This window comes from Anopheles marshallii, chromosome 2 (genome assembly GCF_943734725.1).
Source record: "Anopheles marshallii chromosome 2, idAnoMarsDA_429_01, whole genome shotgun sequence".
NCBI lineage: Eukaryota > Metazoa > Arthropoda > Insecta > Diptera > Culicidae > Anopheles > Anopheles marshallii.
In genome coordinates, this window is record NC_071326.1 from 50,385,628 (window position 1) to 50,413,216 (window position 27,589).

The following is a 27,589-nucleotide window of genomic DNA, read 5'->3' on the forward strand; positions in this document are numbered from 1 at the left end:
TCGGAAAAGTCGCAGGAAAAAGAGACCGCAAGAATTGTTTAATAACTAAAATGAAGCAAAACTTCTAAGATAAACTTCCACAAATAATTATGGAATCGGAAAACAAACGGATGTAAGTTTTTATTTTTATTGGGGTTTGTTGGACATCTACGACCGCGTATCAAACAGGGGCCAGGATACGGCAACTCTGCTGTGCGCACACACAAACACACAGACCTTTGGGGAAGAGTTTTCATCATTATTGGAGAACAGCGGTAGGAGGAGGACTATATCATCTTCATCAACAGTGCGCCCCTGGGCTCGGGGGAATATTTTGGTCAATTTCTAATGACAAAGCTGTTGGCAGGTAGCAGGACGCGAAATTGAGATCCATTTTAATGACAAAGCAGCCAAATCGGAACTAAAAGGAAACTCGGATGTGTGATGTTGCATCCGTTCCCATACAGGCAAAATTTCACAACGCATATTGGAAGACAAGCAGTGTTCGTACACAGGTTTGGAAAGCAGGACGAAAACACATGGCGCATGTGAAATTCATCAAATGTAACAAAGGAATGAGCATACAAAATGGACAAATAAAGAAGGAATCGTAACAAAATGGGAGTAGACTTCTTACGACAGGATGTGCGGAGCACAAGAAGGAGGATATAGTCGTGGCCTTTGCATACATTTAGGCTGAATTATGGTTGATCGGATCGATCGACTTGAATCCTTTTTCAAAGACACAACGTTCTGTATTCACTAGGATAACTTTATTTTCAAAGCTGATTTTGAGGTTTCTATTCACTCGTTTTTTTGTAATTTGATCACTGATTTTTGCTCTTAAAGTTGCTGCTGTATGATTGTGGTTCCCGCTTGCCTTGCGCACGTTATGTAAAAAAGCGGAACGGTCTTACCATCCATTTCTGCCGTCTCTGCAGGCCAATACACCGTAGGTGTATCATTGTGTGAGATAGTTCGTTTGACGATAGTAGTATTTTGTTTGTTACTGTTCGTTTAACCCCATCTACTGTTTTTGCTCTAATTAGCAAACTTCTGGAATAAGTGAATTACCTAAAAAAAACCGGGAACACTGTTAGCGGATTGTTCTACATGTGGTTATGCTGCTACTGCTCATACACGTAGCAATTTAATTTAGCAGGTATTTCAAACGGCAATTTATAGTCAGCGCTCTGTATTTCGACGAGCCTCGGAAGGTCATACAAGGCATGCTTTTGTTTATCTGATCCCGTGATGGCAGTTTTTGTTTGTTTCATATTGCGTATCAGGCATTGTGGTGTGCCATTGCTATTACAAACGGAACATTTCGTCCAACCTGCGCAATGAAGGTTGTTTTCGGCGATGATTTACTAAACTTAAATTGCTTTATTTGGTAATTTTGCTTAGCGTTGCGTGCGGGATTTTATCTCCCTCCATTTCCACGGGGTTTGTCTTTGCGCAAAGTTCTTAACTTTAATGGCCAAACCATGCTAGAATGCCAAAAGATACATCACATGAAGCGTTTATGGTAAAAAAGAAGATATAAAACAAAAACAATCACATTAAACAGAAATTGATAACGGTCTAAAAAGTTGCCGTGTATGGCCGAATAAGATCCCGTTCGCCGGAGTGGATTTCTTTTGCTTTTAACGCGTGGAACGTGATAATCTCTAACTGTGTGTGGTGGTGCATTCTCTTCAACACGTAGATATGAATCAAATGAAATCCATTGCATTTGTGAATGCAGAAGGACTCTGCTGGGGACATCGACGCGAAGACGAACGTGCAAAATTCGATTCGTTCGTCGATTAGTTTGTGTGTGTGTGATTATCCTACTTTCGAAAGATCTCACAGATTTGAACACGACAGCAGCTTCTTAGTTCGGTGTTGGCATCGTTTTCAAACGCTCGAAGGCAGCCTTCTCAAGGGCTTCGCGGTGATCGGGATGTGCGATCTGGATCAGTGCGTAGGCACGCTGGCGCAAACTGCGACCGAACAGATTCGCAATACCATACTCGGTGACAACATAGTGGACATGGGCTCGAGACGTTACCACACCAGCACCTAAAAACCATGCGACAGAAAATGTGATTAATTCCATTTCAAACTCAATCGCGATCACGCTGTCTACCACCAATGCTTACCAGGCTTAAGGATGGGGGAAATTTTGCTCTGACCCTTGTTTGTGACGGATGGTAGCGCAATGATTGGTTTACCCTTGCCATCGAATCCTTCGGCAGCACCGCGAATAAAGTCGACCTGGCCTCCAAAACCAGAGTACATGCGCGTACCGATCGAATCGGCACAAACCTGCCCGGTGAGATCTACTTCAATCGCCGAGTTGATGGCGGTCATCTTGGGGTTTCGCGCAATAATGCTCACATTGTTGACGTAGTTAATTTCCAGCATTTCTGTAGATTAGGAAAGATGCCAAATTCTTATGAAGATGACTCACGCTTGTTCATACCCGGCAGACCTACTACCTACCGATGAATGGATTATTGTCGACAAAGTCGTACAACTTCTTGGTACCGATCAGGAACGAACCGACGATGCGGCCTCGATGGAAATTTTTTTTATCGTTCGTCACGCAACCCTTGCGCACGAGATCGACCACACCGCCCGCAAACATCTCCGAGTGAATGCCTAGATCCTTATGGTTGTGCAGTGCATTCAGCACCGCATCCGGAATGTTGCCGATGCCCATCTGCAGCGTCGCACCATCCTCGACCAAATTTTCCGCGATCAGTTTTCCGATCTTGGTTTCCACTTCCGACATCGCATGTCCACCATGCTCCGGCAGCGGTATATCCACATTGATCGCATAGTCGAAATGCGACTGGTGGATAATACTGTCACCGAATGTGCGCGGCATCTGCTTGTTGACCTGGGCGATGATAACTTTTGAATTTTCCAAAGCCGCACGCACACAGTCCACGCTGGTACCGAGCGTACAGTAACCGTGGTTATCCGGTGGCGACACGGACACGATCGCTACGTCCGGCTGGATGAGCTTGCGTCGGAACAGGAGCGGAATTTCGTGCAGGAAGATCGGTACGGCATCGCCGCGTCCATCGGCAACGGCCGCACGTACATTACCTCCCATGAACAGTGATTTCGAGCGGAACACATCCTTGCATTCGGGTTTGCAGTAAGATGCCGGACCCTCAGTGTGCATGTGGGTCACCGTGATGTCTCGCAGGTTGTTATCCATGCCATGCTTGGTCATCGCATCGAGTACGTGAACCGGGGTAGCCGCTGCACCCTGAGCGAATACAATGTCACCTGTAAGTAGGAGAAGGAAAATTAGGTACTTTAGAAATAAGTTAAACAACAAAACAAACTGTTCAAACTTCAAGAACAACCTCATTCTGTAGAAAAGTTACATTTTTCGTAAAAGTATATATTTTGTGTTGATAATATCGTAAAAATTATCATAAAATTGGATAACCCATTCGGGGGGTACAGACGGGACTAACATAGACAAATCATATGATCATAGACCATAACAGGTTTGCAGTAGATAAGCCGTATCTTATCTCCCTCGTGTTAATAGCCCTGCAGCTATTGGACAAACATAAGCAAGTCAACAATTCTGCTGTAAAGGCCGATGAGCATACAATATTCTCGAAAATAGATTATCTCCACGGATCCCGAAAAAGACAGAAGAATATTCCTTCCTTGTGGTTTATGCCGTCTGTGCCCTTGTCCGTGAAACAAATGGTAGGTGTTATCTGTTTCGTGAGTGACACATTAGGTTTTTTTTTAACTTCACGTGTAAAAGGCTATTGTCAACAGTTTGGAGAATATTGAAGAAATTTTACGAATTCCTACTAAGGTCCAATCAGAATTGTCAACAGTCGGTAATAACTAGAAATAATCTCACGTGCGGTGGTCATGCGTTCTACCAGTGAAACGTTCGGAGAAGGACAAACGTGCCGCTATAAAACCCGAAACATTAATGCATGCTATTTTGCGACGAATGAAAAATTTTTGCCTATTTTAAACAAGTTTGTACCACGTTCAAGAAAGTCACCTTGATGGAGTCAGACGGGGCTCTTTCGGGTTGCTCATCGCGTAGTTTCGTTACTCAAAGCATAGGCAACATGATCGGCAATGAACAGTGAACGTTTGCATTGAATAATTAAGCAATTTTACTGCAACCGTGTGTGGGGTAGCAACAGGGCATGAAACTTTTGCCGTGTGCGTTGTATAGCAATGACACATGCACATTTATATGCCCTATCCGAGAGACACATTTGTAATGTGACTGCGGCTTACATCGGATTGCTGTGCGATTGCATGTCATTTGTTGTTTAAATTAATGAAAAGAGCTTTTTCCCAATGATTACCTTGATCGAGTAGAGAAGCGACCTGTATTACGTACTTTGCGTAACCCTCATTACTAATAATCGGTGACATTGGTAGATCGATGGTGCTACTTTGGAGATGAATTTTGGATGTGATAATAGCAACCTTGTACTAGGTAGTCAAGAGCAACGGAGCGTCGTCCGGTAACGCCATTGGGTAGCCATCAGTAAGGAGGAAACTGGTTGCTGGTGTGTTCTTTTTTTAGCCACATCGTGAACACACATTCTTTGTAGCGCGTTCGTTTGCGTTTCAAACTGAACCTTAAAACCGGATCACTTCGAAAAAAAACGGGTGGGGGAGTAATATTGATGGTAAGTCCAATTCCTGGTGACGCGATTCTATTCCTAGGTCGCGGTTTGATGTGTCAAGGGCAAGGTACGATTCCTATGTTCCCCATATGTTTCAGCAACGAGTTGACCTAGACAACACTCCCTTTTCAAAGGGTTTATCCGTTTGTTTGGTTTTGCTCTTTGCACTTGATAAACAACACATGCTTTGTAGAAGTTTGCTACCCCTGTAACAATCAACTGCTAACGCCAGATGTCGCTTAACTTCCGGAGCGCACTGGTAATGCAATGGTAATTGAATAAACAAGCATATCACACGAACACACTCCGACGGACAATTCTACTGCAAGTTCGCGCCAATTGAGTTATCATGCAATTAGGACCTCTCAAGCTCAAATCACGTCCGTGTTAGCACTCCTGGAGGTGATATGTTTTTCCCCTTTAATGTCAAGTGAACGTTAATGGAGGCCCGTTCGACTAGCTATTCGTTTACAGATGCAATAAACCTTTGATCCGGTCCGATCGGAACTCACTAAATGTTGAGTTCGGTGATTTTAAAATGCGTTATGTGATGTGCTGGGTTTTAAATTCTGTGATGAATGTTGCACGATACAAAAAAAAGTTACAGAAGTAGCGATGTAAACAGTTCCAGGCAAGTAGCCAATCGTTACATACAAGTCAGCGGAACCATGCATTCTACAATCGACGTATCATCTCCCTAGCGTTCAAAGTCCATAAACATCGCTAATCAAGTGGTGCTGTACTGGGGTATGTTTCCATTTAAGAACACCAACACACGCTGCTCGGATTGTGATGCGACTGCTTTGACTTTTTTTCCTGTCTCAAAGGTCAAAGGAGGATTGAGCAGCTGTAGCTAAATAGGGAAAAGGGTACAGAAACATTCGGCCTTTGTACGCTGATAATGGCGATAAGTAGGCCAGAACATCTTACTCATTACACTGCCAGAACAGCGCTAGAGTATGCCGCACCTATTGGGCATTGACATCGTCATGTGAAGCAGACCAAAAAAAAAAAACTCATCCGAAAGTGAAACTTATGAAGGGAGAGGAGAATATGGCGGAAGGTTCAAGTGTGAATCTGTGCGTGCGAAATCATAGCAGCTGAAATAAACATAGCATTGCGTAACGGCGCACGGTTCATTTCTACGGATATCTTTTTCACACTACCGCTAGAATTGAGATGTTACACGGATTTCAAGAAGACCCGGATCCGGTTTTGTTTCGTTTTGAGTTTTTGATTTTAATTTCAGACACGAAATTACCGAACCATGCACACTCACATACACACACACGCACGCACATTGCACAATTGTAGGAACTCATTTTCCTGCTCCCGGTCGTTATACGGTGCTCTTTACCTGATTTGATGACTTTGACCGCTTCTTCCGCCGTCGTGTACTTGGGTTCGCGCTCGAGTGGCTGCGAAATTTGGTTCGAATAGGTGAAGTAGGAATTCCGCTGCGTGGCCGCGGCCACCAACCGTGGGGCAGAATTGCCGGTGAGCAACAACCGGGGAGCAAAGCGGAGTGCGAATGAAGACATGTTTTTGTACTGCAATTATTCAATGGACTTTGCGAAATATGTGCTTCCGCTGTAGTGCTGTCTGTTTGGGTTTTGTGTGGTTGGCCGTAATTTTGCACAAACTTGCACTGCCGACACGCTCTGCTCCCGCTTTTGCGTCGAGTTATGCGAAACTAGGTTGTTTTCATTCGATCGGTGGTGTCACTTTTGTTTGACATTTACTGCCGACAATGTGGTTGGAGTGTTGACCGAAGAAATGAAATTTCATAGTGCGCTTTGGCCGTGTAGCACGAAGCGCACAACCATAGTTGGGGTTGTTCGCATTTTGTCCGATTGTTTCTCATTTTGGCCCAGCAGTGCGGCTTAACGAAACTGTTTGAATTTTACCGAAGCATTTTTCGTTCACCGGTTGAAGTGTTTCTGGGAAGAGTCATTAAAGTAATTTTACATCGATTTAAAACGTTTTTTTTTACTTGTGCACAGACATTGTGCACAGACATAGTTAGTTTGCGGCTCGACGGAAAATCTCAGGGTGTAGATTAACGAGCCAAAAATCAAATTGATGGTGGTATCGCCAGCGGTTCTGCCAACAAATCGTGACTTTCGTAGGAGTGACGTACATATAGGTCATCGTTCAAGAGAGGAAGCTGCTGAATGATTGTTGGTCCCGTATGTGTGGAAGGATAATGAAGCACTGCTAGAATGATGAGCTCTTCAAGCTGTTCGCCTTTGCGGGGAACTAGCCAAGTCATTCGAATGTGACACAGGACAACCTGGCCCGTAGCGTATCTGCTTTTTTACATGGCGTGCTGCATGAGAATTCAGTTCAAACCATCTACGAATATAAATGTTCAAAAACGTCTCTCCATTTATATATACATCCGATTTATTTATTTGAGTGCCTGTGCCGTTCACTTAATGTTTATTGTATTCGTTTCCGTTAAACCTAACATTACACTTACGCACTATTGCCAATAGAGGGACAATTTGATAACACTCGCACTTAACATGATCGGCATACGTTAGGCGCACAGTAACCGTAACAAACGAATTGCATGTTTCTTTTGCTGAAAATCATGAAAAAAAAAGATTGTTCTGACTTGTGGCCAAATATGTTTTGGAAAACAATATCTACCAAATACAACTGAAAATGAAATCAATAAAAAAAAACACACATCCGGGACTAGAGTGTTGCTGGCTTGACAATGGAGCATTCAAAGAATTTTTTTCAATTTTTGTTTGCATTGCTAATTTCATTCGTGTGCAAAATACTTTACCTTTCAACACAGTAACTTAACGGACGACATGGTGTTATCGATGTTTTGACATGAACAAAGAATGTTTGAATAAATAAAGAAAATACCTATAAAAAGCATCCTGTAATTGATAGCGCTCAGGAGCTTTACTGGCCTGTTGCCAAGTCTTAGGTTCTGTCTTTTTCACTTACATCTACTCTAACGCTACGTTTAATAGTACCTTCGCTTTGCCTATTTGGTACAGTTTTTGGTAACATTCGATTAAAATCAACCACTCGGCGAATTCCCATTGATTTACTGTGTAGACAAACGAAAGAAGAACAATATGGAACAATTGGCTAGTTTAAATAATATTCTAAAACAAACATTCAACTCAAACATTAACTTTGGTCTTGCCTTTTTCCAGCCCAGTAAAAAAAAAACACACGGACTGCTTCTTACATTGCCTATTTAGCTACGGAGGCTGGGGTTTCGGGTTTATTACTCTACTTACATACAACGTAAGCGCTAAACTCCCTTGCAAACGATTCGATTCTTTATACGGTCGTTGTAGTGTTACGATCGTTCCTAGTAGTGCCCCATGGACAGCAAGGAATGTGCGTATTGTTGAAAACTAAGGGCAACGAGTTTCGGGAGTGGTACGTGCTGGTGTTCCGAAACATTACCGCCCAACGAGCGTCATGTTGAAGCACAGCTGATGATCTCGCTGATCGCCCCATCCACCATTACCTTTGCGCAGCTTCGTTTTCTTTATCACACTGGTCTGTGTGAGTGATATCGAACGGGGGAACAGCTGCTGGGAGCCACGCGCCACCTTCAGGACCTGCTGCACCTTCGAGATCACCTGATTCGATTCGCAGTTACTCTTTTTATGATGTACTCCACTGGAAAATGAAGTAAACGGATGTTAATATACTAGGCATAGAGATCATTACCTCCTGCGCGTGCACTGTACCATTCGCCGATGTGGAAAACTCTCGGTCCTTTCACCACCATCACGTGCAGCTTTTGTTTTAGGCATTGTTGCGAAACGTGCTGCAATGACCAGTCCCAGTTGTAGTCATCATACTCGCAAAAATGACGCGCACAGCGTACTATATCGTACCAGGTGGTACGATTAAACGCCATGCCCATGTTGTGCTTGCTGCTTATCCAGGGCGTCACCTCAACCTGCGTAAGGAGTATGGGTGTAATGTGAGTTAGGCAGTTGCAAGTAGCCCTGTAACCAATTCCACAGTAGTGAGTAGATGGGATAACGCCGAAGCGTAACGCAACGTAACGCAAACGTACGGGCAAACAGTTTGGGGGTGTTACTACTAAGTTTAGTGCTGTAATGCAAGGTTGTAATAATTTTAGCAATAGAACTACCCGTGAATTTATATAGTTTACAGTTTACGAGAAGACTTTAATAATTTAATTTCAGGAAGGCCCTTACTGGTGGTGGACGTGTCCAAATAAAACATTGCAATCTTCCGCGCTGACGACTAATAAGAGAAAACCATAACAAAGAACTTTCTAGCAGAACAGGAACAGACAGAAACATATCCAAACATACTTGGTTCGAAAGACAGCTTTTCACACATTTGAAAGCAAACTCAAAAATACAAGCTTTTGATTATAGGATAAATCATCCTGAATGGTTGAAAAGCTACGTGCGATAATGTTACTTTTGCAATCGGAATACTATCGTTTAGGTGCTCCACAGACGATAATGAAAATTGCACAATGAAATGAAGGATAACTGGTGCGGGGCAAACTGCAGGGTAAACGGGCGAATTGGCTCATGGGTAGGGGAAAGGATGGCAGGATTGCAGTTTAGCAACTAGCATGCAAGTCCAGTGTAAGTGTACGTGCTGTGCAACGGTGCTCTGGTGGTGCTCATTAAAACAATAACTACTTCTACACGCGGTCTATGATCGATATCGTGCGGTATGGCGAGCAATAATGGATGGAATGCAAACATACACACAGTAATAACAGGCTCAAATACATGGACACGGACAAATTTGTACAGAGGGTAGGGAAACGTGACAGAGAGAGAGAGAGAGTGAGAGAGCAGTGACACGGGCACACTTCCGCAATCGGCTGACACTGAAACGGTGAACGCTGCAAGGATGCATCATATCGAACGGTTGAACATGTCGACAATGAATGGAGCATGAATGGTTTGTATAATCTGCCAACACGTTGTACGACACTTTCAGTTTCGATTAATCTTCGCGATGCAATCTTCCTGATACACGGTAACAAATAGCTTAAACCCGTTTATTTACATGGGCATTATTAATTTGGTAGCATTGTAATACTTCATTCAGTGCGGATGCTCTGATAGTTCGGTTTCTTTTTTATGGAATGGCCTAGAATGGCTTGGCCTAGAATGAGCCTAGAATGGCTTGGTCGTATTACCTCATAAAGTGTTTATTAGATAGTGATTAAAGTGACTCGATTAAAATAATCGAAACAAGCGTATGAACACAGGTAGAGTTACTGTTTATCAACTTTTTGTACCAAACAGGCCACCAACAACAAGAACTGTGTACAACAACAAGTATTTTCATGGAGGATATTTCACTGATGACGGAAGATGGTGATTAACTTTCCAATAATGGGGTAGATCATCCCAAAAGTTAGAAAGCTTAAGCTTTAAGCCTGTATCTGCCAAATAATTCAGGTACTGGGCTGTATCATTCTGTACAGATTCGTAAAGGACATAGCATTTTGACATAAAGAATGACACAAGGGATCATTTTTGTAAACTACAATTTGAGGAAAATCGATTTAAGTTAAGTAATTTAATTTTAATTTCAATGCAATGAAATAATGTACAAGTCTGATTATTTAAATAATCTTTTTTTAGTTGTTTTCGTTAAAAAAAAATTGTTTACCTTTTTCGCACACGGGAAACATGGCCTAAACTGGCTCAGACCAGCTAGCAAAATTCTTTGTAATGACTTTTGTCGAGCTTGGATTAGCTGCTTTCATTGGGAAACCAATCTAATCCTTCTTTGCTAGGCTTAACTTGGCTTGCCATTTGTATGGCGAGCTGTAAGCGGATAAGCTTGGAAACGTCAAAACGCATACAAAAAACTGGCTTAGAGCGTGATCTACCCCAATATTCGATTGGGGAAAATGACGTTCATTATTTTTAAACACTAAAAACATTCTGAGATCATCTTAGTTGACCAATAAGTTACTAAAGCTAAACAAAAGTATACAACAACTGTAAAGATGGATTCAAAAAGAAGTTCGGTGTTTTACCACTCAAACGCCAATTTCCACGAAACCTTGGCCAAACGGAATAAAACCGTTTAAGTTCTCAAAGATTTTCCGCCAGAATGCTTAGTAGAATGCTTAGTAGTAACTCCCGAGTAGTTGGTGGGACAGGAAGGAAATCTGCTATTATGAGTTGCTTCCGTATTCCGAATTGCTCAATTCGGGTCCCTACTGTCAACAACTGGACCGTTTCAATCTAGTGATTTGTTAAAAATGAGAGGTCCTCTACAGGAAGTCGCCTTTGAAATGGCATCGAATAACACAAAAAACCATGTATATTTGGTTGGATGGATGGATCGGATATAAATCCGATACATGTTAAATAAAGTAATCAATTCCGCGCAAAAATAATAGATATCAATCTAATTTTGAATCCACCTCCACCGACATAATATGATCAAAAAAGCATATTAGCCAACACGAACGTGTTATTCATATGATATCGTTTTGTTAAATTGTGTGTACGAAAAAGTTCATACATTTTATAGCATTAATCCCGTACCAAAAAAAATCTAGAGCGATATTTCGTCCTGATCCACAAGCCTGGGATCAAGGACAATAAAGCAAACAAGATTTATTTATCGAACAACGGCGACAACAAAGCAGTTTAATTATCAAACGTGATTACTGCAATTTGATTTCATTTGAACAAAGATATTATATAAATTATATAAACATTGAGTTCGCTTATAAGTTATTGAAATCCATTGAAATATGCGCCTAACATCTGAATTCTTCAAATCGTTTGTGCGGGATTCTTATGTAAAAAGCAAATTCACCAAACAAAAGTATCATCAACTAGCGCAAATAAAGCAAGCGGAATGTTTTTGTCGGTTCAGCAGTAAACAGGCAAATTAACAAACGACGAAAAAGAAATAAAAACAATGTAATACAATAAAATTGATCCCATACAAAGCCATCTAATCCAAATGAAAACCAGGTGTTACAAATATATCTGGAGAAGCTGACATTCACACGCCACCTTAGTATATGCTGGGTAAAGTGTAAAGGTCAAAACTAGTAAAAGTATGCCATTACAAAGTGATGTAATTGATAGCAATAATAGTAGCAGCATGGTATTAGAAAACAAATAACTTCAGATATTGGGTAACAAAGTATAGGTAATGGTAGTAGTAGTGGTAGTAGTTGCAGTAACTGCTATAGCTGTAGTGGCGTGAGAAGGAGTGGATAGATGGCGCTACCTTCTGATAGATCGAGTACAGGGTTGGTAGCACCTGGTAGCCCCACTGCGACTGTGACGCATACTTTTCCGTGGTGACCTGCGTCTGAAGCGATTGCTGTTGCGACTGTTGCTCTTGCTGCTGCCGTTCCTGCTGCTGCTGTCGTTGCTTCTGTAGCATCAGCTGCTGTTGCTGCTGCAATTGGCGTTGCTGTTGGAGCAGCTTCTGCTGTTGCTGATGCTGCAGCGGACGCCGTTGTTGCCAGACGTTGTCGGGTACCGGTTGTGGTTTTGAATTGGAAGGATGATTCAGAAAACCGTTACGTTCATTGTTTGCAAAAATGTTGCTGTGGTGTGTCTGTCCAGTCAGTGCGTCTTGTGGCCGATCGAACCAAGCAGGCAGATCGGGCGGTGACCGGCGGCTAGTGGGCATCCGCAATGCATCTAATGTGCCAAGAATCGATCCCGTCGAATCCGATTGGAAGTTGTGATTTCGATCTAGCAGCGCACCGACATCGACCGTTGCCCGAATTCGGCGTTCTGCGTCTTTCAACTGACTTCTACTAAGCACACTGTAGGCGCTCGAAAAGGAGCCGGACGATCCTCGATCGGTATTCGTACCGTGCAATAGAATTGACTGTTGCCCTTCCCAGACAGTTCCCACTTTTGCTACCTTTCTCGGATACCAGCCGTTCAGCTGGGCACGCTGGAGGTTTCGGCCAAGTGTGGCGTTTGGTGGGATGAAATGAAGGTATGAACGAAGATGAGGTAGATGGTGGTGTTGATGGTGAATGATGGCGCGGTTTGATGTGTTGAAGCACGCGTTAGTGACACGAAAGATTGTAAGGGTAGATAGAGAGATATTTAATGTTCTTTTAACCTTTAGTAGCAGCAGCGGCGGCAGCAGTGTGTACGTGAGAGTGTGAGTTATGCGACAAAGTGATACAATAGTTAGTGTTGTGAGAGTTGTGAGACAGCACATGTCGAATGACGGACGTTACAGACATTCAGACATCGATGTCCCAGGTGATCCCTCTTGATATCTCCCCTTGTGTGCATCCTCTTCGCTAAGGAGCAATCAGCGACAATAAATGTGTAGTGTATCGTATACGTGAGGGAGTGTAACATATCTATTCGTATTTAAACATTCTAAGACGTGAATGGCAAAGCACAGGGTGTGTAGGTGTGTTCATTTGTGATCTAGTGGCGTTGGAGCAAGCAGAACTAAGGACCATATGAAAGTGTACTTCGTTGATTAACTTCTGTGTTGCAGTGGAACTTAATGTAATGTACTTAAATGTCTTTAATTATAATTACAAAATTGGGAGTAAGAGAAGAAATTTTCATTATAACCGAATTTACAAATCAATGAGTACAGGCAGTCCCCGAGATACGTGATACGCGGTTTTTGGAAATTTGACAACTGAGCTAGTTTACAACACAAAATATATGCCAAAAAGGCGAAAAATTGATCGATAAACATTTCGTTTGTCATATTAAATATTTTTTTACAAATTAAGTATTGTTTCGTCGCCTGAATTGTCAAATAAATAAAGCGCAGAGAAGGAAGTCGACTCTGTAACTTCGAGGTGTAAACAATATTGCACTAGGATTCGACATACGCGGAAAACCGAGATACCCGGAACTTTCCCGAATTATACCAGTCCACTATAACAGCGTATCGCGGGGATTGCCTGTACATTAAATTAAAATATTTCGTTGCACGGTTTTATAAAGGTTGCTTTAGAAATCAGATTAAAAAACACAGATAATCGATCAACTTGCATCAATAATTGCATTGCTGCTTCACTTCTGCAGCCGAGGGCAAAATTACTTCCACCGTGTGATATGTGTCGGGCAGTGTGTCGATAAATCGAGAAATAATGTAAATCAATTACAGCTAACAAAAATGGTACGGGAAATAATAACCATAGCCAACGCAAGAAACGGAATCGATCTATTCTGTACATTCGGATTTGTCCCTGTTTGTGTTGCATGTAGGGGGTGGGCCATGGTGGTCTGTTTGCGCTGTGTCTTTGCTTCACTTGTGGTAGTTGCAAAGGAACTAAATGCACTCGATAATTGGTTAGTGTGCCGAATTAGGTGTGAGTTCAGTGTCCTAGGATACTCTCGGACAACCGTACTTGTGCCAGCGCTCACGGGCTGGCTGGACTGTTTCGACTGTTTTCGTTTCGGGGAACTTGTGCGCTTGGGGTGGTTTTTATGTGGCATTGTGTACTCTTCGGTGTTTTAAAATTGATCAATGAAATTACCTTCTTGTTGTACGTGTAGTAGTTGAAAGTTTTCAGATATGTGCCTAGCGATAGGATGTTACACTTCGGACACAGGTCCTGCGATTTCCGGAACATTAGCTCGAGGATGTAGAGAAAGTCCTCGGCTACATAGTGATCCTCCTCGAGAAATACTACCATCCCTGAACGTAGGACGGGGGAAGGTAAACGAAAGCAGATTGAGTGTTGACGCGGGGATTTTTTAACTCAGTTTGTGCACCTACCCGTATGGTACTTGGTCACTTCCAGCTGGTCAAACACACGGTTCGCCTTCCACCACCAGTGGTGTTTGGTTTGTGTGAATTTCGCCTCCCGGTAGTGCCCGTACAGATCGGGATGCAGTGCATTGTTGCACTTCCGCAGCAGCGCCCTGTGGGTGAAGCGCATGCCAAGCAAACCATCAGACAATGACTGTTGAAGCATCTCTTAGCAAAGACTTACTGTTCTTTTTTAATATCCCTCGGGCAGTCGCCGGGGTCGGCACCGGGGAACTCGTTCGGGTGCGTTTGTATGGAGAACGGATAGAAAATCTGAGGGAAAAGGGCAGTATGGTATGAAAAAGTGATACAAAACAGTCAATTTATGCGCTGGATTAACACGTCCATTGTTCCAAACGGTTACGGACGACAAATGGGTACGTACCTGCATTACCTTACAAAAGTCTATACTCTGTACCAGATCGTTGATATCGTCGTCGTAGTGGTCGTGTGAGAAGACGAGCAAAGTGCGCGAAATATCTCTCGCTTGGGCCAAGCTTACAATTAAATGCCGTAAGTATGTTATCCTTTTGTGTACCTGAAGAGAGTGTGCGAAGAGAAGGAATGTAGAGAAGTGGTTTGAGTACAACAATGAAATATTCAAATTCGCACAATGTTGAAGTAAAAAGTATATTTTAAATATAAAGTACTCATAACTATAACCCTCAAGTCAGATATAAATGGAACTCCTCCCAATGTTTTATTCAACACCTTTAAAAGTTTGCTCCAGCTGTGAACATCCCGTCGTACAAAAAAGGCTCTGATGAAACGCAAATATCTCATACCATCATTATTGGACTGGAAAGTTTAAATTCCAAACTTATCAAATCGCGTTTTCTATCAGTAATTAAAAGCAAACATTCATACTACCAACCGATGCGTTCCGAAGGACGCCTTCCTACGCGCACGGGAGTGGAATAATTTAGGTGGAAAGTGTGCTGTGTACACCGAATAGTGAATATTACTCAACTAAGTTCTTTCTGACCAGCCGGTTGCTGCACGGTACGTGATTTTAGCCGCACAATCGCAGTGCGAAGCTATTGAGCTGTAACGTAGTTAGCTCGTTCTAGCGACGGCCACGTGCGACATTCCAATGGAGGCGCCTGGTTGTTTTCCGCTCCACCATCGGGATGGCTCTGCACAAGGACATAGGGAATGCGTAATGGAATGCGTACCCCAGTGCGTAATGCAGGGTAGTAATTATTACCGCCTGGTTGTCGGTCTAATGGGGAAATAATTGAGTCACCATTCCCAAAGCAAAAGATTGCTGGTGCAATGCACTAGAAGACCGTGGGCGGGTTGTTTGGCTATACGTAGTGGTAGCTCTGTAATATAATATCGAACATTGCACCATTTGGGCATGGCGTAGATGGTGTTTCAACATTATTTCTCCGAGTGGTCGGTACCATTAAAAAGAAATTATTACAATATTGAGTTCACAACATGAGTTTCGGGAAGAACTATTCGTGTTGCTAAGCATTTGATAAAATTGTGACAAATCGCTGCATTATTTAAAAAACAATTTGCAACACACTAGTAGCATGTCTAATAAAAGAACAATAATTGAAGAAAAGCCGATAAGCGGATAAGGATATTATTCTTGCAAACCCTTCACACTGTTTTCCATTCCTATTCCCTATTCTTTTCCCGTTTCCTTAAGAAAATCATGAATGGAAAGCGTTGCCTCCAGCAGGTTTCAAAATCCCAACTCAGCATTAAAGCATTAACCTTTGGAAATCATCCGCACGGCATAGTATGGGGCGGGATTGTTAATCCCGGATAATTTTCCACGCTTCTCGATTCGATCCGGTTCCGGCGTAAAAAGTCAGCAAAAGTCACGACCGAAAAAAAAGGTGGGTTTTTTGTTCTGCATTTTCCCTTTCGACATCGCTCATGACTTGGGGATATTCCTTGTTTCTTGGCTTTCGTTTTGGGTCCGCAAGTTGTTTGCAATTTAAAAGCCAAGAATCGATTCATGCTCCTCTACCCAGGGGGCAACTTCGTCATGAGACGAAACGAAAAAATGTCATGCAAAAAGGGAACGACGCTGAAACAACCGAAAGAAAATCACTTCCGGGTAGTATTATGATGGGGAATTTTCCAGCTTAACCTACCACAAAAATCACGGCCGCTTGGATCGGCGATCGGTACGACGGCGAGTGCGATTTAAACGGTGGGAAATAGAACGGATTCACTCGGTTGCTTTGCTGACAAAGGAATTTTATTTGCATTCAACTAATAACCGTCGCTGGGTCTTAGCGATAACGACGCAAACGGTGTTTTGGTTTCAATGAGACGAACATACCGATGGCAAGACGAACATAATCGTAAAAACGTGATACGCCATGGTGGATCCGTTTATGTTTGCAGCGCATCGATTGTGTATATAAAATGTTTTATTAAAATACAATTTTTGGGTGGCAGATTGAAAAAGCTACCACAAATAGATATCCCTGATGTGGAGTTTGATGTGCGTCCCAATCAATCCCTCGCGCTCCTGCAGCCTATTGGGACTCAGACCTGACCTATAATAACGTCACCAACATTAAGCAACGCAAGCGATAAACTTTCGATTGTCAGATCCCGCATCGTTCCTTTCTCGTCCCCGTGTCCCGTGATGTTGGGCCGCTCGTATTGGGAACAAACCCCTCCACAACGCGGAAGGGTTTTGTGTGGGTTTGGCCTCCGGGGAAGGTGAGATTGGGAAAACATGAAACGGACATATTTAGGACGTCCGGAATTATAATAGGTACCACACCACGCTGCATGACACCCGAGCGGTACGGTGTGTTGTGTAGTACGGAGGTGTTTTTTTTTGCGTTCACCGTGAAAGGCGTAACAAGCCTTTCGCCTCGTACAGGCTCCCACATTCGGACTGGTCGTAAACCAAACGAACGGTTATTATTGAAAAAGCGACCATCGAAGTTTAGCACAACGCGCCCGTAGAAAATTGCCCAGGTAGCAGAGCGAATGGTAGGGAAAAAAAGGGATAAGGTTGACGTTGGGAGCCCGAAAAACGTTCCGGCCGAGCTGAATCGATTTCATTCAGAGCTCGGTGTTTCAAGCGATCGGAACGGGTTTCGGTCGGTCGGTGGAGGTCTTTATTTTATAAGCGATTTCCCCTGAGGGTCACATCGATTAATCGGGCGATCGGAACCATCAGTTTTGGAAAGAAGTTTGCAGGAGGATCCAACTGGTGGCACGCACCAGATAGTGTGTAATGAATGTGATTAAGTTTAAGCTTCCGGTTAGCTTTGAGCCGAAGTGCAAGGTGTACCGTAGCCGGCGAAGGTTAGTGTTGTGGCGCGGGAGTAAAGTGGTTGTTCGTATGCAGTGCACAAGCGAAGGGAATTAAATAAAAAATGCACCAATTCCACAAATTGTGCTGTTCGGGGCAGGGGCAGGAGAATATCACCGAACAAACGCACCTTTCGCTATGTTAGATCATTAAATAAATTGATTGGATATCCGATACTCCACTGTTGGATTTCGGTTGCATCACAATGTAATTCAGTTTGTTTCAAAGCCGCACTTATGGGGTTTAATTAAATGGAATAGAAATTATACCCACACACTAATACTACTTATCCGTGTTAGTGCCAGTGCCCTAATAGGGAAATGATATAATATAAGCAAAACCAACCCACCATAGAATGCATACAATAGCAAAGATGACTTTTTGCCTAAAATGGCTGTACCATAACCCCTCGTTTTGTGCGACCTTGACTCTTTCGCCAACTCGTACACCATCGTCACTACTAATTTCCTGTCTGAACCTCCTCAAGCCCCACCTCGCACAAGGGAAAACGAACCGGAAAAATCGGTGGACCCTTGTCTGTACGTGCATGTGCATGCATAAAGTTGACCAATTATGGAAGTTATTCACCCACTGCGTTGACTGCTGGCACCGGGAGCGCAAGAATGGTTTAGCTTCCTGCCAGCAGTAAACACTCGCGATATGCCGTGGCCGTTTCGGTGCATCGGCACCGTCACGCGTTGATGCAAAATAATGCAGTGGAAGTGTTTCCCATCTCATCTTCCATCGTTACATGCACGGCTCCCTGGACCGGACAGGATTCCTCGCAGCGCCCACACTACACCGGACACGTTGTTCAGTATGTGCGAGTTGGTTCTCCGGAAGCTGCTGGGTAGTCGAGTTCCGCGCAGAAAGTTCTGGCCAACCGTGCTGGTAAGTGGAGCGATTGTTTGACCCAGTGTCGGCTTTTGTTTCCCGTACGATCTCCCATCCCTACTGGGACCATATCACAGGCCCGTCCACTTACGTAATTGATTGCTTTCAAAGGATGTCACTCGACGAATGAATTTCTGTCCCGTTGTATCGCTTCCTTTGCAGTCGTTGCTGCCCGGGTCAGAGTCACGCCGGATCAGCGTGCGACATCAGCTGGAGTGCCCACAGGATTTCAACATCCATCTCAGGGCCAGCGTAAACTATGCCAATCATTGGAGTCTGCTGACGGAATCTTTGAGGCATGAGCCGCGCTGGCCCCGGATACGCATCGGCGATCCAGTTCGCAACCGGATTACTCGCCTCCACCAGGACTACCCATCGCAGCACATCTGGCAGATCCGGCCCTATGACATGCTGACCAGTGCGTTTATCGTTCGCACAGCAGCAAAAATTGCATCCTTGGAGCAGCAGCGCTCCCAGGGCAGGTATCGAACAGGGCGAACGGTTTCCTCTTTAACCACCACCACCATCACTACCGCGACCACCTCTTCGACCGGGCGGCGACTGAGTCGGGACAGATCGATCGATGTGCCGGACGACGACGACCAAGACGATCAGCAGCGGGTGCAACAGTTACAGCGGCAACAGCTAATGGTAATTGGCAAGCGTACAACCGGAAGTTACGAGCTACGACTAAACAGTGTATCGGCTAAAACCTCCCGCCGCAAGAGACCCACACGCTAAAGGACAGCACACCCGCTCACGCTTCGTTTTTCAGACCTACCTGCACTACTATTATCACAGAATCATTTTGTAACGGACCGTAGATGTCCTCGTTGAGAACAGTCTGCAGGTCATTGTAGCGGTGTATCATGCGAAGGATGTCGCTGATGTTGGCCGTCCGGGGCCCCTCTCCCCCAAAGTGTGTACCATTTTGACCTGCAACAGAGAGAGGGAGAGATACATTTGCAATTACGACAGAATGCTGAATAAAGAGGTGTGAAAATATTTAAAGTTCTAATTAATCCTGCGTTCTCTCAATATCTATACAACATAAAAAGGGAAATTTAATATTATTTTTGATTTAAAGACCTACTAGCCTTCTTCTTCTTAGTGAAACGACCTACTAGGTCCGGGCCATGTATGCCAATTCTGGCTTACTACACTTATTTTACACGTAGCCTGGTAGCCTGTTTTGGATTATTAGTACATTTTGTTCTAGTCCACTGTTATGAACATCATGATTCAAAAATCAACGCTTATAATTCCTCTTGGCGTGCTGTACGGTTCCACCCTGACAACTTTTTGTTATATTTCACCGAACCGATCCAATATGACGTAAAATCAATTCCTTCCACCAACGGGCTAAACAGGGTAAATAAATAGAACGCAAAAAAAACGTTTGGTGTTTCACAAACGCTGCAAACACGTTTTCCATCAAAAGTGACACTTTTCGTGCCACGAGTACCGAGTGGCCTGCTTCGTCTGGCGCTGGGATTGGAGGAATATGGTTTTAGTATTCGTTTGAAGGCTGCATTTTCGCGCGTACCTCCCATTATCGAGCGCTTTGTACGAATGCTGTTACAGTCTTTATCAAAGTTCTGTTCCTTCCAGAATAAAATCCCAAAATGGGAGCACAAGAATGAAGGAGATGGAGCGAATGAAACAAAACTAAACATTCAGCTTCCATTCCATTATGCAACTTGCAGTGAAGCGTAAACCGTGTTGCCGTTGGAGGAAGTCTCCAAAGTTTGAGCATCATCGTAAAAGCTATAAACCGGTGCTATCAGCCGTACAGGAGGAATGTTTTAAGCGAGTACTGCACAATACGTTCTATGCGAATAACGTTCAGTCATCAGCATCAAACATTCGTCGTTTCTTATAAAAATGTTCTCTTAGCTACATAACCAATGTTTTTCGTTATACGCATTACTGATGCATAAAAGTATAACGAATCGGAATAGTTTATTTAAGGAAAAGTATCATAACTGCAGCTCTGTACAGCTGTGCTGTTAAATATTTCAATATTTTATAGAGTCGAAACGGCCCTGTTGAGCTTTGGATGTTCTTAAATTGTGTGTCAGTGATTGTGTTACATGCCAGACAACCCTACCAATCGTCAAGTCTTCGTAATGCTAGACAGGACTTTTTCCTCTCAGGTGTATAGGTGGTTCATAATTAATTTGTTTGGTGAGTGCCATAAAAACTCGACTAGTTCTTCGGGGTTTAAGGTGCCTTCCGACGGTAATTGAGTTACTGAAGGATGCTTAATATTTAACAGCAAAGCAACGGGTGAGCTGTTCGAACTTATCGGTCCGAAATTATTCATCACCCCTCCACCGAGAGTTGGCCGAAAACCGAACCGTGAAGGTGTGTGTTTGGATGCTTCTGACTGCGCCGTTGTTGACAGGAACGGTGCCATAAAAGTTTACGTTATTCCATTAATATTAGTAACATCGTCCTCCTTTGCTATCGTGCGAGGTAAACGATCATAGTGAGGCAGAATAGTGAATGATGAATGATTCATCAACATTCAACGATGAGCCGCATTTTTGGAAGGTTCGGTAGGATTAACTGCCAACAGGCAAGCATAAAAAAACGGCTGGATTGTATCATCCAAAGTGGTATGAAATACTTTCGCAAACATTCTCGACCGTGGAAATCTTGTAGATTGAATGTGGCACTTACCATGTGTGGAGTTGCGAGGTTTTCCGGTCAAATACTTGTGAAATACCGGCGGCACCATTTGCAGGATCGCTGCCGTGGAATAGTTGGTACTGTCGCTAGATCCGCTATCGGAGGAGTCTGCAGAACGGGAAAGATATGCGAGATGCGAGTGTATTTGCGACAACTGTAAGATGAAAGACAGTAGCTACTCGCTACCGATATACCGATTCTTACCATAGTTTATCACATGAAACTGCAGGAACGCAAACAGGATGAATACAATTATGGCGGATCGAATGTACAGCGTGTGTCTTCTACGGGACAGTGCGCCAGTGTTCGGTAGTGCGATTGGTATTCGTCGACCTGTGAACGGATAAGCAAATTAAGTGTTTGACGGTTGGTTAAATACTGTTTTTAGTAGATTGCTGAGCATAACAGAAGCCAGTACAAGCAAATAGTATTCCGCTGTAAAAGATGTTGATTTGTTCGACTACTAACATTCGTTTAACGCCGTTTGTCACGCAATTCGCAATTCGTAAATTATTTGTTTAAACTTTAATAATCATTCAAGACTGAATCAGTTTGGTTAAACTGTGCACTAACCGTTTCCAATTCTGTATTACTATAAACATCAGACTGCATACATTCAGGCTGATTTTGACAAAATTGCCGAAGGGGATGAAATTCACCACAGCGTTCACCACAGTGATACTCCTGAAGAGTTTTAACAAAGTAGGAGGTTGAAAGGCTAATTGTAAGAATGATAAAGGATATTTTCAAAAAAAAAAAACGCACATACGCAATTTCACGGTATTTGACGATTGAAATGACGGTAGCCTTATGTAATTCGATAAACTTCTGCGTTTGTTTTTCCTGCACTACGGAGAACCAGCATGAAATGGAACCAACAACAAAAACATCCAACCCAGCGCACCCACACGGTTTCTCTTGCCGATGCCATGTTTCGTATAGAATTATTATCGAAGGATGGAAACAATGTGTGTTCGCACGAAATGTTAATCCTCGCGGGCAAAACTTTTTGACACATTCTCGGAAAACTCACAGCAAAACGATTGTCAAGCGCATGTGACATTGCGCTCGTCGTTTCGCCAGGGGAAGTTTACCGATTTGTACCATCCTATATGTATTTGTTATTTATTTCTTATGCCGGAAGTTTGTTCAAATATACACACACACACATACAACACAATCAAAACAACGCATTTTAATGATTTCTCTAAGCTGACGAAAAACAACACAAAACACTAAGTTTGCTTAAAAAAACGGAATAATTCGAAAAGTCTGCGACACCGACAATGGTGAAGCATTTTGTTCGTCGGATGGATTGTTGGCATGGAACATGGGAAAAGTTTCATGCGAAAAATTGCCCGAAAGTCCCTTTTGACGAGGATAATAGAAGCGACTACCGACATGCTCACACGTTGAGCTGATGGAAAAGCGGAAAAATGCGCTTCTTAATAAGATGAAACAAAACTAAAGTCATATTATCGTTTCTTTACACACCCATGGTCCACATCTAACCCATGAGGTCGAATTGGGTTGAACATGGTAGCGAATGTCACACATTTGTGTCAAAATGGTTTCGCACCAGTGGATTTTATCGTCTCTAGTATATTTAGGTCCACAGCGCCCCGTGAATGGGTCGGTACGCCACGGGAATCATTGTCATCTCGCAGGCAGATCCGTCTGCAGCTGTTTAAGGAAAGAGCACATTTTTCCCGAGCGAACAGCAGCTTCAACTGTGTCATCGGAATCGGAAGCATTGTCATAGCCCGCATTTCCGTTACATAATTTTCCGTTCCAGCGCTGTGGGAGTTGTGTTCGCGTCGGAAGCTTCGGACTGCGAAGGTAAGCATCAGCGGCTGATGCCATAATATGTACCCTTAACCTCTTAGTGATAGGGGCCGAAAATGAAACGAGCTTTGCTAATAATGCACAAGAGTACTTTTCGACAGGAGCTGGACGTGTTTAGTGCGAACGGGAGAAGAATACACGGCTTCTGGAAACCAATTTCCCCAATCCTTCCGGATCGTTCACAACGGATGTTCAAATTCATGTTCGTTGAATGAAAACTTTAAATGTCAGCTGTTGCATAATACTTCTTCCTCCACTATCGACGTTAACGCGGAAGGACTGACCTTCTGTGCGAAAAATCGAATTCATTTGGAATTTTCAAAACCTTTCGGTTTTACCCTCGGTTTCACATGGAATGGGCCTCAGATCGTGCTCCGAAGGATGCTCAAAATTTGTCAAACGTAAACCATGTTGAAGCTCCTTTTCGGGGTTGAATGCCTTTTCCGAAAGAGACTTTACCGAAGGAGAGTTATTAATATAACCTGCGTTTATTCAGATATAACCATACTTTTATGGTTTCAGTTTAATGTCTGAAGATAATATTGAAAGCCCCTCTGGAAGCTATATTCGTCCGGTAGTTCGGCCGGTCTTACTCTTCTAGCTCATAGAAGAATTCTTTTTTATACAGCAATAATTTTTTCCGTGGCATACGAAATAAATTTTTCGTATCATTGAATGCATTAGTTTTATCCTTTTAACACAGTGAGACAGTTTTTTATATAAAATGGGGACAACATCCACATTAATAGATGTTCTTCTTTTATTCACATGAACCTTGATCAATAAGTTCGAAAACGCTTTCAAAACACAATAAAAAACTAGATGACATTTTTTGTTTCAACATATAATAAAAGACTCCGTAGCGGCATGAACGACTTGTTTGGAAATTTTGTCTGGGATTTGAGAAATACCGTCTTCAACTGGTCCAAAGCGATTACCTTATATTCGTTGGGAATCGACATCAAACAGAATCACAGCAACAGTATTTGTCTGTAAGTTCTGTAGCCGGGTTTGGACTAGTGATGAGAGAATCAAATTTTTTGGGATCGGAACCTGGTTACTTTCTTAAAGGAACGGAACGAACTTAATATGTTCGTTAAACTAACCTTTACAAGAAAATTTGAAACAATCCCAATAAACAATCGCCTTCTTTAAACATATTACTATAATTCATGTACTGTTTATGATTTTCAAAAAAGGTTGGGATGTAAATAAAATAAATGAATCATCTTCGTTACTATAGATCATTTTTTTCTCATAGTTCTGAACACATTTTTAAACAGAAAAAGAAACTGAAGAAATTAGGAAATGATTGGTATGTTAAGACCAAGTGGTTAAGTTAAAAAATGCCATAAAAGACGTATATTAAACGATGTAATATTCGAACCAATCGCAACTACAACCATGAACGACCGTGATTATGTTTTATGTTAACGTATTTGGTTAAGGTTTTTAAACAAAATTCTATTCCGTCGTTTCAGGAGCCTACATAACAACATCAAAGCATACAGACAGTCGTCAACCATGAGAATGGAATACAACATTATCCTAGATTCTCTAACAAAAAGTGTATGAATTTTGCAGAAGTTCATTGAACAAACGTGGACAAATTTTTGGTACATTGAGCGTTGCAAGTGAGCAAGAGTAACAGAAGTATATGTTATCGTTATAATCTTCGCAAGACAAACAACATATAGGTGCAAAAAACCCACTTTGGGAATTGTTATGCTCCTAGGTTCGATCGTTTTACAGAAGGAACGGTACGAACCTAGGAGGTTCGGAACGAAGTTCTCATCATTGGTTTGTACCCAATTACCGAATTTTCCCTAGTTTGTACCCTGTTATCGGAAAACTAGATTTTGGCCTTGTTTTTCAAAGGTTTTTCAATACCAAGGGAAATTTCCACTTTGGTGAGTGCCCCCCAAACCATCATAGACGATGCACTTGGGATGTGTGGCATGTTTGTTTTGGATTCAAGAATGCAATGTTCATGTTATAGGCTACGCCAGGTCATGTTGTACATCATATGGCTGCAGCACCACAAAATGTTTCACATAAAAAAATGAATTATAGACCCTCGCGCCAAACGAGGAAAATCTATGCTCAACTCAACCTCTTCACATAAAAAAATATATAAAAAAATATTTTCATAAAAAAAATAAAATAAAAGACCAGTTTTCCCTCAATTGTTAGTAGTATATACAATTGTAAGCATTTGGGAAAAAAAAAATTACTTTCTACTACACAATTACTGCGTCGTTTTCAACTTGTGCTGGAATTTTTCGACTGCGAAAATAATTCGTCTCGTACCATAAATTGATAGAGTTCATCATGTCGTTCCACTAAGATGTGTCGAGAAAAAACAACAACCATGGGCTGGTGTGTTTCATTTCACTTACATGAACCACTAAATTATTCAAGCTGTACTCTGGTGCTACAAAATCACGCATCATGCGACTATTGGGGCCCATTAATCACGACGAGACAGTACATAAGGCATGGTTCTTTCGTTTCATCCCGTTCGCACGACACAATTTATCTTCACAATTAAGTATTTACTCAAGTCCGCGAACTCAAAACACGGACCAGAATGTTTGTTTTCGTAATTTCCCGCGGTGAAGCTGATGTATTGTTTGCCATTCCAGCCGAGTTCGCGGATAAAGCCAGCAGAAAAGTGCGTCCCCGTTGGGAACGGCAGTGAACTAAACATTAGCAGTGTAACAAAACATTCGTACTGGTAAGATCCTCGCTCCCACAGCGCAATAATTCGATTAAATGGATTAATTTTCCAGCGACCGGGTTTGTGTATAAAACGCGCATATTGGTTGGAAACTGCTTCCAGGTGTAGGAAGATCTTGGTAGGGATGCTGCCAATTTAGCAAACAATTCATCTATGAAAAAATCATCGCTACAAGTAACGTCCGGAACTGCTGCCGTAATAGAAAAACCACAAATTACAAAGAAACGAGGTGAACCACAATATCGCGTCGAATGAAAGGAAAACAGACATCAGCAGGCAGCAGCTCACCGGGAGTTGCTTTAATCTGAGTTCGGAGGGATGTTGTTGTTTGCTGTTTTGCGGTAGTCGATGTAGCTTAACGTGCTTCGTGGTGAGTGTTTCAAACTGGTAGCAAACCATGAAACATGCCCCAAAGCTGCGGGAAACATTCTTAGTGTTTTACTTTAGCGAACTTGATGGAGAAAACAGGACTTTGTTGTCCACAATCTTGGGCGCAAGTGATGCCTTAGATTGTTCTGGTGAGATGGTGGAAATTGAGAAAAGTACTTGGTTTGAAAATGAGGGTTTTAATCTCAATTGAAACGAGATGTTTGAATGTAACTGTGAGAAAATCTCAACAATGTAGGTATTGGCTAGTACAAACTTCGTCTGCTACATGATGATAAAGTGGTGTTTGCGCAATAAAGTTTGAACTTAACCCTCAGGACATATTTCTGGTTTCACTACTCACCTCTCATTATATAACGTTGTCCACTCGGCTGTCCTAGATTGCCAAGAGGGGTTCCTCCACTGAACCAGTACTTCCAGACTGTGGCCGCAGAGGTAGTCGGTGCCGGATCAGATGTCCTATTTGTGTATTTGTCGCACGATAAGTTCGATTCACCTGAAGTTCTCCTTTCTCGCACTTTTACAGTTCAATGTCACCCTACTTTAAGACGATGATACGGCGATGCTACGTATGAATAACAGCGTTTAAAGTCACTTGGAGAAATACAACTTCACTTGCACGGCTTGCCATTCATTCAGAAGATCCACTCAAGAAGAGATTGAGTATAAGGAAAGCTTTCAGGTGATGTGTACTAACGTGCAGCACAGTTAAGCACCTTCACACACAGTAGCTAGTTGTGCATCGTACCCGGTTGCATTTCAACACAATATCCGAACCCGGATGCTGTTGTGCAGAGCTGACAGATGCAAGCGACGACGGCAAGAGACAGAGTGTCCTGAGATTAAACCGAGTCGCATTGTTCCCGGACGTTAGGACGTTGTGTTACACCACCACGGCATGGATGACGTGGCAGAGACACAAACACAGACGTCAGTATGGTGCTGAGGGGAGAGTAGCAACAGTACTCGCTCGCTGCTAGTGCTGCAATTAGCTTCGTGTGCTGGTTAGTAACACCCGGTAGCATCTGTGAGGAATAGAGATAGAAAGAACAGGGAAATTAAATTTAATTTAAATTGATTAAGACACATTAAGAAACTTCCGTTAATTTGATGGACGATATTATATTTTCTTAATCTAAGGATATTTCCCACTCCTCAAATGGAAGGTGGTATAAGATTTTCATATTGTTCATCTGCCGTAATCTTAATATACTAATGGGTGGAACATATTTTAAAGAATCAAGCAAAAGTATGGGTCTTTCTACCGTCAACAATTTGAAATTAATATCTCGATCA

At 42.6% G+C, this 27,589-nt stretch overlaps 3 protein-coding genes across 3 annotated transcripts; 1 reads left to right on the plus strand and 2 right to left on the minus strand.

The window, feature by feature from the left end:
- Positions 1-1,855: 1,855 nt before the first annotated feature.
- On the minus strand, positions 1,856-6,199 carry LOC128719813 (4-hydroxybutyrate coenzyme A transferase). The gene is made up of 4 exons (XM_053813450.1): positions 6,016-6,199; positions 2,467-3,264; positions 2,124-2,390; positions 1,856-2,043 (listed from the first exon to the last, which is right to left on the minus strand). Exons 1-4 carry the CDS (start codon positions 6,197-6,199, stop codon positions 1,856-1,858), a joined length of 1,437 nt encoding a protein of 478 aa, XP_053669425.1.
- Positions 6,200-8,095: 1,896 nt separating this feature from the next.
- Positions 8,096-26,643, minus strand: LOC128718096 (alpha-1,6-mannosyl-glycoprotein 2-beta-N-acetylglucosaminyltransferase). Its single transcript, XM_053811769.1, has 11 exons — positions 26,637-26,643; positions 21,526-21,654; positions 21,313-21,429; positions 19,409-19,563; positions 14,821-14,973; positions 14,620-14,708; positions 14,403-14,548; positions 14,161-14,321; positions 11,910-12,593; positions 8,390-8,604; positions 8,096-8,318 (listed from the first exon to the last, which is right to left on the minus strand). The coding sequence occupies exons 1-11, from the start codon at positions 26,641-26,643 to the stop codon at positions 8,096-8,098; spliced, it is 2,079 nt and encodes a 692-aa protein (XP_053667744.1).
- On the plus strand, positions 17,656-19,368 carry LOC128709979 (uncharacterized). The gene is made up of 3 exons (XM_053805018.1): positions 17,656-17,726; positions 18,510-18,624; positions 18,790-19,368. The coding sequence occupies exons 1-3, from the start codon at positions 17,656-17,658 to the stop codon at positions 19,366-19,368; spliced, it is 765 nt and encodes a 254-aa protein (XP_053660993.1).
- Positions 26,644-27,589: the final 946 nt, after the last annotated feature.